This window comes from Dendrobates tinctorius, unplaced genomic scaffold, assembly GCF_039654945.1.
Source record: "Dendrobates tinctorius isolate UK_male_01 unplaced genomic scaffold, ASM3965494v1 ptg000015l, whole genome shotgun sequence".
Taxonomy (NCBI): Eukaryota; Metazoa; Chordata; class Amphibia; order Anura; family Dendrobatidae; genus Dendrobates; species Dendrobates tinctorius.
Window position 1 is genome coordinate 46,840,903 of NW_027361683.1, and position 12,861 is coordinate 46,853,763.

Below are 12,861 nucleotides of genomic sequence, written 5' to 3' on the forward strand. Positions count from 1 at the left end.
TCTAGTGACACATCACTTTAATCAACTTTACACGTGCAGACATTTTCATAGCCTGTAGTTAAGACAGGACTTCCTTTTTATAACATCAACGTCCCTTATATAAGACAACCAACCAATTAACTTCCATAGCAACAGCAAAAAATCATTAATCAGAATATATACTATTGGTATATCTTATCTAAAGAAGGAATGTACATTTCTATGTCTGTGGCATGAGAAGATTTCCTTAAAGGGAATCTGTCACCAGGTTTTTTTCACCTAACCTGAGAGCAGCATAATGTAGAGACAGAGACCCTGACTCCAGTTATGTGTTAATGGGCTGCTAGCTGTAGTTTTGATAAAATGACTATTTTATCAGCAGGATATTATCACTAGAAGACTAGTAAATCTTTTGTGGCTTAAGGTACTGTCACACTTAGCGATGCACCAGCGATCCCGACCAGCGATATGACTGTAAAATATCAGTATTTCTATAATAAAAAATATACAGAGTCTAGTCCAGCTAGCAGAGGCTCTGGTTAGAGTGTGACTGAGCTATTCTGGATTCCTTGGCTCACACAGCTGTCTCTCTTGTCAAATGTATAGGTCAAAATAGTCAAAGCTGTCAAAATGTGACTATTTAGAGATAATGAATGGTTCTAAAGATCTCAGACTTTAGGCTTAAATATCTCAGACTAAGGTAATGCATAAATAACTGTATACATATTGTTAAAATAACTACGGTTCACTTAATATGGAAGAACTTATGAACATAGTGGCAAGCCACCATATGTGGTTGTAGTTTATAGGTCAGAATAGTATATAAAGCCGGTCTAACTCTTGTTCAGGAGATCTCATATCCCTTGAGACTCTCGAACACCCGGACAGCTGCTCAAGACTATATGTAAGAACAATGCTCGTTTTCTCTTTAAATAATTACTGCATGTCATGAACTTACTTTTCTTCATTTTTGTAATCACTTTTTGAAATTAATAATTAAAAACAAGATTTATTTTATCCTCAATTCAACATTGCCTTTACTTTTGATTCTCAACCGTGCAAGAAGATATATATATATATTTTTCTACATTTTGGCGAGCCTTAGCCAGACTGATCTTTTGTGCTAATTTTGTCTGGCATTCCTTCCTCGATTGTACAAGGGGGGAGCACGAACTCTGCTAAAAACCACCTGTTGTACAAGCTTCCTCAGGAATTCCACTATTTCACGGCACAAAGATCACACTGAACCTGAAGACGACGGGTGAGGATCGTAAAGAGCTGCATGCGTCTCATCCAGACGGAGATCTGAGGATTGCATAAGGACACAGAGGACCATCCATTGACGGGAAAGACTCTCAATAGGTGAGAAAAAATATAATGGATTTTATACATGATTATGCTAAGAAAAGTAACATAGATTTCAAGTTTGTTCATAATCATACGGATGCCCAATTATGGTCTAGTTTGTATAATCAATGTGAGGCAGAAAATGTTAAAATTGACAAAAGGTTTTTCTCAGTTAGAAAATTACAAAGGAAACTTCAGAATGTTATGCAGCTAGTTCATGTGTATAATAGCCTAGTCTTTGAGAAAACTGAACCTAACACCTATAAAACATGCATTGTCACACAAGACATTAATCACACTGACACACCAGGTGACACACAAGAGTCTGACGGGGATTACTTTGATTGTCCAAATTGTTTGATTTTGTCAGAACATATAGAACAATTGGAAGATCAAATAGATACCAGGACAGAGTTATTGTCTAAATTACGACAAGATATAAAGAGGGTTTCTGTTAACACAAGATCAACAGGTAAACAGGAGGAGAGTGTTGCTGCCTCATCATTTGTACCAAATATGCAAAATCCAGATGCTTCAGTAGAGGAATTAGAGGCAGTAGAATTACAACGGAAAAAATTACATGACAGAGCAGCACGCATTAATCTGAAAATACACGATCAGCTAATGAAAATTGTAAAAGACATTCCAAATTACAATGATAAGATGGATGCCTTTTATAATGCGGACACTTTTGAATCAAACACAGACAAATACAATCTGAATGATGAGCAAAAGAATAAAATATTCAAAGTTTGGTTACCTTCACATATGGGAAAAAGATTACAGACCACACCCAGATTAAATGATGAGAATGAAATGGCACATAGTACAAAAGAAGACAGACTTAGACAATTAGTATTGTTTACAACTGGAGAAGACATGCCTACAGTTGATATTTTAGGGAGTTTACAAACAAATATTTCTGAAGACCCATTCTCTTTTTTGGTAAAGTTTGAACAGGCCTATAGGATGGTAATGGATCTCAGGCCTCACGAAGAGCCAGCATCCATGATCAAATTTTTTGTAAAGAAGTTCAAGTACTTAGATCCTGCCTCAGTGCAATTGGCTAACACTCAGCCATCATTGCAAGAAGCAACAGTTTTTATTGACAGAATAAGGAGATCCATGAAACAAAATCAGGTCAAGGCTAAAATAGCGGTAGTTCATGAGAAGGAAGACAGTCAACTGAAACCTAGAGCCACAGTATTCTCCAAGAGCAGGGATTACATTGAGCATAGAGGTAAAAATACTACACAAAGGAACAATATCCATTGTTATTTTTGTGGTATACCTGGACACTTGAAGTGGCAGTGCAGGAAATTTTTGAGAGCAGAATCAGAGATGGGTACACAAGGAACAGGTAAGCTTGGAAGGGAAAACGGACTCATGCCAAAATCATACACCACACCTTCCGCACCTGCATTACAATTATCTGCACCTGCTCATACTGCCAACAGACAAACACAGTCACCATATGCACCATTAATCAGACAGATCAGAGAAATGACAGTGAAGGAAACAGAGTCAAGGGATAGAATCCCAAGGTCTTTTAAAAAGGACACAGGTCTTCTCCCATCTCCTTCATCTTTCTGACAATCACAGACCATTCCTGTACCACATCCATTGGAATTTGTGACTCGAGTTACATTGGATGACTGTGGAAGACCATTTATCAAAGTAAGTTTAGCAGGACAGAATGCTGTATTCCTCATTGACACAGGAGCTCAGTTAAGTGTTACAAACCTTGATTTGAAGCTAAACCCAGATTCACCAGTTTGTACAATTGTCGGTTTCAGTGGAAAAGGTGGAACTAAAGCAACCTTAGTTCCCAATGTGATTTTGGAAATATCTAGTTCTTTCAAAACAGAAATTGACATCTGGTATTGTCGTGATTCTGAAAATATACTTGGCACAGATTTTATGCAGAAATTCGGATGGGTAGTTGACCTAGGAAATCAAGTGATCTGGAAAGATTCCAATGGTTGTAAACCGGTAGTCATTGATCCTAATGATTATAGCCATGTTGGAAGTATTTGCTTGAATGATGTGGTGTCATCTGACCATTTGTGGCCTGACACTAATGATGACAAGGTATTGACAGAAATTGTACAGCTTTTTCCTTCTCTTTGGGCTCAGTTCAGGAATCAGGTTGGAACAATGAAAGACGTTATCGTGAATGTGGAGGGGCGTGATCCCCCGCCACAGCGTCAGTATAAATTGCCTCCAGAATCAATTGACTCTATGTCAAAGATCATACAGGAATTGTTAGATCAAGGTGTTATCCGAAAGGCTAATTCTGTAAGTAACAATCCTTTGTGGTGTGTTTTGAAATCTGATGGTTCTTATCGAATGATATTGGATTTACGGATGTTCAATAAGCATACACCCAATGTCGCACCAATTGTGGCAGATACTCATGACATGATGGCAAGGTTAAATGCAAAGGCCAAATACTTCTCTGTACTGGACATTAGCAATGGTTTTTTCAGTATACCTCTTGAAAAGAGTTGTCAGTATAAGTTTGCATTTACTTTCTTGGACGAGCAATATCTGTTTTGCAGGTTACCTCAAGGAGCACATTTGTCACCTAGTGTTTTTCATCAGGCATTGGCAAAGGTATTATCCAGATTTTCGAGGCCTGATTGCATTCTGCAATATGTGGATGATATTTTATTGTCTACAGAGGATAAAGAGACACATGTTTCACTTCTGACAGAATTGTTTGAGTTGCTGCATGATGCAGGGTTGAAATTGAACACCAAAAAGGTCAAATTGATGCAGACTGAGGTCAGATTTTTAGGGGTGCTGTTGAGTCCAGGAAAAAGGCAGCCACTGCAGGAAAGAATTGAGGCAATTGCTTCCCTACCAATTCCGACATCACACAAGGCATTGAGACATTTTTTAGGTCTTATGAATTATTCAAGGGATTTCATTGAGAATTTTGCAGATAAGGCCAGACGTTTATATGATCTTTTGAAAGGTGAAAACAGTGATTACTTTGGTCCTTGGGGTGATGAACAGCAAACCTCATTTGAACAATTGAAAATGAATTTACAAAATGCACCTGCTTTGTCCACAGTAGATCCTTCGGCTCCATTTGCTTTGCAAGTGCATACATCAGGAACATCTGTTTCTGCTGTATTGCTGCAATTACAGGGAGAAGAGTGGAGAATTTTGGGCTATTTTTCAAAACTTCTCTCACCTGTTGAAAAAGGTTTTGAGACCTGTGCAAGACACTTGGTAGGTGTGTACTTTGCAGTCAAAGCAACCGAACATATTGTCGGGTTCAACAAAATCATTTTGCAAACTCCTCACTCTACACTAAAACTTCTCTTTGAGAATAATATCCCAGGTGTGTCACATCAGAGATTTGCTCATTGGTTATTGTCATTGTCTCCCAAACAAATTGAGGTAGATTACAAGGCCAAATATGTTCTTCCTCAGCTGATGCAATATGAAGGACAAACTCATGATTGTTTACAGTCTTTTCAGGATCCAAGTCCATCACTTTTCAGACGGAAAGCAGAGGTAACAGACGAACCAATTTTTGTAGATGGTTCCAGATTCTATTCAGATGGGCACTATTATTCAGGATATGCCATTTTTTATCCCAAAAGAGGACAGGTTGTGAAGCACAAATTACCGAGTCATTTTTCAGCTCAAAGAGCAGAGCTAGAAGCAGTAAAAATGGTACTACAGCTGAATGAAGCAGATGATCAGTGTCCCATTGTGATCTACAGCGATAGCTCTTATGTTGTAAGATCACTGACAGATTACTTGTCAGTTTGGGAAAAAAGAGGCTATGTAGATTCATCTAATAAGACTCTTGTTCACAGTGACACACTGAAGACAATTTTCAGGATAGCATCAAAAAACCCTAATGGTTTTGCTATTGTCAAGGTTCCGGCCCATAAAAAATCTGATGATGAATTATCTGTTGGAAATGCAACCGCAGATATGCTAGCCAAAGAGGCAGCCCTGACAGGAGAAGAGGTGTTTGAACCTGAACCTCTCGAGGTTTCAGCAGTTCAAAGAACAGACACGCATATCCCTTCTTTTGCGGAAGAACAAGAAAAAGACTCATCTCTTGTTGCTTCCCGGGTTGATCCAAAACCTCCCTTTGTTTGTGAAAACGGGGTTTTGTGTCATGACTTAAACGGGGAGTTGCGTCCTGTTGTCCCAAGACATCTACAGGTTGAGTTCACAAAATACAATCATGAAAGTTTGGGTCATTTGGGCCAACAAAAATTGTTAGGCATTCTCAGAGAGAAATTTTACTGGGAAAAGATGGAAGAGACAGTGCAAAGTGTTGTTCAATCATGTCTCATTTGTGCCCAAATTAATCCAAGACCAAAAGGACAGAAACCGCCACTACTCCGAATCGCACCTGCAGATGGTCCATGGTCTACGTTACAAATCGACTACATTGGACCGTTACCATCAGGTAAAAATGGTCTCAGGTATGCATTGGTTGTGGTAGATGTTTTTTCTAAGTGGGTTGAAATTTTACCTGTCAGGAAAGATGATGCTTTGTCTACAGCTAGAGCATTAGTTAATCATGTCTTTTGTACTTGGGGGATCCCAAGAATGATCACCTCTGATCGAGGAAGTCACTTTACAGGAAAAATCATGCAAGCCGTTTGTGCTATTCTAGGGGTACGACAACAGTTTCATGTACCCTACCATCCACAGTCTGCTGGTATTGTGGAAAGGATGAATAGAACAATAAAATCCAGAATTGCCAAGATGTTATTGGACAAAGGCAATACTTGGGTTGATGCAGTACCTTTTGTACTGTTGAGTGTAAGAGGAACAACCTCTGCCACAACTCAGTTTACTCCTTTTGAACTGATGACAGGAAGAAAAATGCCATTGATTTTTCCTCATGAACCATTTTTGTCTACACCACAAAAAGATGCTGTTGCAAGGTCCAAATGGTTGCAATTGTTACAGGAAAATTTGAAAACGATTCTTCCACATGCTGCATCAAGAATGCAGAGAATGGAGCCACCATATGTATCCAAATTCAAGAAAGGGGCTCTAGTGATGATTAAAACTTTCAGGAAGAATGGACCATGGGAAAGTAATTGGGAAGGTCCCTTTGAAATTATCGAAACCATGGGACAAGTGATGATACTTGTGCAACGAGCATCTAAGGTGGTTAAAAATACCCGCAGACAACAAAAATTGTGGGTACATGTTGATCAATGCAAACTGTATATTGCAAAATAATGATACTGCATTTCTTTTAGGAAGAAATGGATTCCAATAAGAACTGGAATACGAAACTCCACGTCCTTGATGGAAGGGATTCAACACCAATCCTTCAGGAGAAAAAGAAATTTCCCAGGAAAAGCTACTATCTGATGGGAATCACATTTCTGCTGTTTTGTACTGTTTCAACTGTGATCTACGCTGAAGATATTTCACACCATGGAACAAATACTAGTGAAGTGAAGGAACTTTTCAAAGGAACTTTACATCCAAGGAAACCAAGAGGAACGAATCTACAAAGCTTAATAGATGAGGACATACCGGACGATTCAGTAGATATTACTGGAAACATTTGCATGGGTTTTGGTGCAAAATGCTGTATTGAGCTACACTTCATACATGACACTGACATAATATTACACGCAGCCACAGGACCTAAGACGAAGTTCACACAGTTACAAGGAGATTATATACACAATAATAAGACAGGCACATGGGAATGTAGTCCTACAGATGTGTTATTCTGGAATATAGAGATAAGAGGTGAAGAGAGAGCTGTGTGGTCAGGCGACATTACAAATGATATGATCGCAAAAGGGAAAGTTGAAACATCCAAAACAGATGCTTTGTTAAAGACACAACTTTTTGGGAAAGTTTTAGATCCTTCATTTCTTTCTATTACAGAAGGAGACGAGGATTGGGTAAAAACATGGAATTTTCAGATAACCAGAGAACCAGTACAAGTACAGGTATCTGTAGTTTTTTACAGTTTCAAATACTATAGCTCCAGAAGTAAGGGTTACACCACAAGCAGTATATAGTCAAGAAAATATGTCTCCTTTATTACTAAAATGCAGCACGAGGTTAGAGCTACCTTCAGAATCTTTGTTAATATGGACCAAAGATAAATCATTTTTGGGAAGTTTTTCAAATGGTCCAACAAATGTTATACACAGAGGTCAATCCGGTAACGTGAGATGGTTAAATAAGGATTTTATTTTTTCTGTAGATAATCCATCTCCTAAGGATTCTGGACTTTACCAATGTTGCATTTTAACGAAATATAACTACAAACAATGTAGAGATGTAAAGGTAAATATATGGTCAGCAGTAGATAATGTATGCACACAGACAAGATTTCAACCATCTACTCCTTTTCAGATCAATCAGTTCCAAACTAAACCTCTGTTACGAGATGGAGTGTTTCTGACCATGGTATGGACCTTTAACATGTCTAACTGGAAAATCTCTTCTAGATATCCCCAGTGTCAACCACATCTCACTAACATGGAGATGGGAATAGAACAATGGTTTGGGAAAAGAACTTCAACACAGGTTAGAAGTAAGAGGGGAGTGTTTGAAGGTATTTTGGGGGGATTAGGAACAGTAGGAAGTTTAATTAACACTATGGACATTCATACACTTAAATCAGATCTGGAAAATATTGGGTATATTGGAGGAAAAGGGGTAAAGATTCAGAAAAGTTTGAATCAAGTCCTTGAAAAGATGGTTTTGAACACTGCTACTGTATTGGGATTTTCTGTATCACATCTTCAGGATGCTACTTTAGCTTTAATGGAAAGTGAACAGGAATCTCAAGTGGCCAAAACATGTCTAGAAATTCAGATTGAATATTCCACCAATCTGAAAATGATTGCACAAGCCTTACAAAGTGGAATTACCCCTTTAGGGCTAATAAGAAATTTGCCCATAGAATATAACTTTGCGTTAAACCATACAGATTTGTGGGTAAATAAGTGGTTAGGATGTGAACAGAACATTTGTGTAGGAACATCACTGATTCCAGTGTCAGGAAGAGAAGAAACCCTGGTTCCTATAGGTGTTCTGGGAATTCCTGTCAGCCCTACACAATTGTTATATTATCAATTACAGTACACAGATTTTGCATTTGATGGTACAAACATTGAACAATTAGACATTTCGTCATGCTTAAATTTTGTTTCCAAGGTAATGTGTCTACCTGGACAGGATAAAGTCATTTATCATTCATGTTTCCATAATCATACTTCTTGTCATGCCAGAGTTGAGAATGTCCACACGATACATGACTTGGTGACACCAGTAAGCGCTAACAAAACTTGTTTCCAGGTCATGTCAGGAAAAGAAGCAGTTTCTGCATTCTTCTCATCTTGTGTACATGTCGAAAATCTGACAATGGGTTTATATTGTATTGAGGGAAATGTTAAAACTCTCACAAAGAAGGAAGGAAGTATTAATATTACGTCAATAAGCTCAAGACGTCTGAAAATCCTTCCGATCCAGTTCAATTTGTCACAAGTCAATAAATTCCCTTGGGATTTGTGGACAAATGAAATAAAGAAAGACAAGGGTTTATTAAATCTGCTGACAAAACAATTAAAAGAAGCTGAAATTGTATTTAGACATGAACAAGGTAATCTAAATGATATTGAACATGAATGGACGAGTATGTCAGGCTCATCTTGGTGGAGAAATTTAGGAAAATCTGTAACCAGTTGGTCACAGTCTTCAGCGAAAATGGCAGCAGGAAATGTATTGTCTAATCCGATCGTTATTTTATTTATCATAGTTTTGCTGTGTATAATATATCAAATAATTATTATGTGTAAAATTAGGAGAATTTATAAGAATATAAAGGTAGAAATGAAAAAGGAAGATGATATTTTAAGAGAGATGTTAAAACGAAAAAAATATAACTCTCTGATCTAATTTTTGTTTTTACAATAGGTTTGAAAATTCAGATGACATTCAGGGCAGATGTTGATACAAGGTTTTCAGAATAAAGAATGAATGTGATACGAATGGTGAGAGAATGAGTTAGGATTGATTATGATATGTCCCAAATCATAATCAGGGGGGATTGTAAAATATCAGTATTTCTATAATAAAAAATATACAGAGTCTAGTCCAGCTAGCAGAGGCTCTGGTTAGAGTGTGACTGAGCTATTCTGGATTCCTTGGCTCACACAGCTGTCTCTCTTGTCAAATGTATAGGTCAAAATAGTCAAAGCTGTCAAAATGTGACTATTTAGAGATAATGAATGGTTCTAAAGATCTCAGACTTTAGGCTTAAATATCTCAGACTAAGGTAATGCATAAATAACTGTATACATATTGTTAAAATAACTACGGTTCACTTAATATGGAAGAACTTATGAACATAGTGGCAAGCCACCATATGTGGTTGTAGTTTATAGGTCAGAATAGTATATAAAGCCGGTCTAACTCTTGTTCAGGAGATCTCATATCCCTTGAGACTCTCGAACACCCGGACAGCTGCTCAAGACTATATGTAAGAACAATGCTCGTTTTCTCTTTAAATAATTACTGCATGTCATGAACTTACTTTTCTTCATTTTTGTAATCACTTTTTGAAATGAATAATTAAAAACAAGATTTATTTTATCCTCAATTCAACATTGCCTTTACTTTTGATTCTCAACCGTGCAAGAAGATATATATATATATTTTTCTACAATGACGCAGTCAGGATCGCTGGTGCATCGCTAAGTGGTCGCTAGTGAGCCGCCACACAGGCAGATCTCACCTGCGACATCGCAGGGGTCGGGGGTCGCTACTTTCCTGTCAGACGAGGCGATCCTGACGTCCTCCCACCCGTGTCCACGTGTCGCTCGTCTCCACAGCAGGAAGCCCAGCAGGAAGCTGACGACGAGAAACGGCCCAGGACTTTCTCGCGCGATCAGCGATAACCAGCTGGGGAGCGGTCGGAGGTAAGTATCAGACACAGCGATATCACTAGCAATATCGCTATAACGTTACAAAAACCAGTGACGTTATAGCGACATTGCTAGCGATATCGCTATGTGTGACAGGCCCTTTACCCTCCTTGTGGAGTGTGTCAATAACAGCCTTCTGGACATCTGTCAAGTCAGCAGTCCTCCTCATGATTGTGGAGCCTACTGAAACAGACTAAGGGACCTTTCTAAACACTTAGGAAGCCTTTGCAGGTGTTTTTTGTTATTTCTTCTAATAACTGAGATAATGACTTTTGGGTTTTCATTCATTGGCTGTAAGCCAAAATCATCAACATTAGCAGAAATAAACCCTTGAAATAAATCACTCTATATACCGTATATAATATATGGGTTTCACTTTTTGTATTGAAGAACTAAAATAAATTAACTTTTTCATGAATATTCTAATTTTGTGAGAAGCACCTGTATGTTCATAGATTTTTGCAGACTGAGAGGTCAACACTAAACACAGAGACATGTCCAATTCTAATCCTATTCATGGATCAAACTCACCAACGCAAGTCTTTATTGGTCAGTAAAAAATTTTCAATCAAACCACTGATGAAAATCATTCTTTTTTCGCATGTAAAAAAATCACAGACATTTTAATGAGCCCCAACTAGTGACACCCAGGTCACAAGTAGTAGTGGTCCCAAATAAAATCTGAGTAGGCTATTTCTAGTTGGAGTACCGTATAACCAAAGTATCCCTGAGATCGAGCAGCTTGAAATGTAAGAGAGAGGAACTCCATTGCTTTTTATGGGGTCTGACTGGTTTTAACAAGATTATTTCATTTTCTGAAGAAGGTCCATAATAGTGACCAAAACATTACAAAAAGAATATATACCGTGTGGATTATTAAGCTGTGAATAAAACGAATCTTCTTTTTTCTGCATTCGGAATTGCCGGATTGTTTATTTTACATTGTATTGGGGCTGGTATCCTTCTCTGTGCACCCCGCCTCTAAATCCAGAGTGGCGTGTCTTTTTTGTGAGATCAAACTGCTTAAATTTTTGAACCAGGAGTGGCATAAGGTCACCCAAAATCTGTGTGAAAGCCTGGTGGAAAGCATGCCAAGACGCAAGAAAGCTGTGATTAAAAATCATGGTTATTCCACAAAATATTGATATGTGAACTCTTCCTGAGTTAAAACATTAGTATTGTTGTTTCTAAATGAGTATGAACTTGTTTTCTAAGCATTATTTCAGGTCTGCAAGCACTGCATTTTTTGTTATTTTGACCATTTCTCATTTTCTGAAAATAAATGCAAAATTTAGTGCTTGGAAATTTGAAGACATATTGTCAGTAGTTTATAGAATAAAAGAGCTAGTCTTTGTTGTCCTTTCTCATTCTCGGGTCCTCTACCAGAGGCCTGGGAGTTTGAGGGTTCTGGCAGGATCTTAGCTGTTCCTAGCATTGCGCTTTTCTGGACAGAGATCAGATGTTGCTCCTGGGATCTGTTGTAGCCATTCTTCCAACTTAGGGGTCACTGCTCCAAGTGCTCCTATCACCACTGGAATCACTGTTGCCTTCCCCTTCCATATCTTCTCCAGTTCTCCTTTGAGGCCCTGGCATTTCTCCAGCTTCTCATATTCCTTCTTCCTGATGTTGCTGTCACTTGCACTGCCACATCTATTATCAATGCTGTCTTCTGATCCTTGTCCCAGAGGATTTTAGCCCTTTCATTTTCCAAAACTTTATCTGGGGTCTCCCACCTGTATTTAGGGGCGCTTAGCCCATATGCTGCACAGATGTTCCTGTATACAATTCCCACTACTTGGTTGTGGCGTTCAGTATACGCTGTTCCTGCTTGCAGTATATATACAGCATATATATAAATACAGAGAGAGAGAGAGAGACAGTCATGCTTGAAAGTGTTGGCATAATTTCACACAAAACCCCAAAAATGGAGTAATAAATATCTGTAATCAATCACTTCTACACTCCCTGACAAAAGTTATGTCGCTTATCCATGTTATCTAAATAAAAGCTTATAACCTGACGTTAAATTCATCCATTGGTTGTATAAATTATTCTCTTGAAAGCTGAAACCCTCCGAAATGTGATTTCGGTTAAGAAAATAAATTGGCATCAATGCAGAAATATTGATCATTTAATAGACACAGAATGATCACATTTTGGCAAGACAAAAGCTTTGTTGGCTGGTCATATAATGCACCCAATCCTAGTTTACATCCTCACCTGTGCTCAGTAAATGATTGGTTAATTAGTGGGTGTGTATAAAAAGAAACCCAGCACCCAAGACCTTCACTTGAGCTGCAACTTGAGCTCTGACAACATGTCAAAAATCCACCCTGCGACTAAAGCCTGGATTATCAAGAGGCTGAAGACTAGATCCACTGCAGAGGTGACTGGCACCTTTAATGTGTCTCAGCGTTAAGTACAAAGAATTTTAAAAAAATTTGAAGAGACTGGAGATGTGTTTGACAAGCACAGGTCCAGCAGACCCCACAAGACAACTGCTCAGGAGGAACGTTTGTTGGTTAGAATATCCAAAGCAAGCCCCTCTTCCACTGCAGCAGAGCTCCAACAGGCCTGGTCACCT

The 12,861-nt window shown here is 38.4% G+C and overlaps 1 protein-coding gene across 1 annotated transcript; it reads left to right on the top strand.

Annotated features, from left to right (window-relative positions):
- Positions 1-1,152: 1,152 nt before the first annotated feature.
- On the top strand, positions 1,153-9,964 carry LOC141076991 (uncharacterized). The gene is made up of 2 exons (XM_073564150.1): positions 1,153-1,341; positions 6,579-9,964. Exon 2 carries the CDS (start codon positions 7,372-7,374, stop codon positions 9,247-9,249), a length of 1,878 nt encoding a protein of 625 aa, XP_073420251.1. The 5' UTR covers positions 1,153-1,341; positions 6,579-7,371; the 3' UTR covers positions 9,250-9,964.
- The last annotated feature ends 2,897 nt before the right edge of the window (positions 9,965-12,861 follow it).

What these genes read in the sequence shown, in the direction of transcription:
- LOC141076991 (XM_073564150.1), top strand. Translation starts at nt 7,372, where the DNA reads ATGTCTCCTTTATTACTAAAATGCAGCACGAGGTTAGAGCTACCTTCA.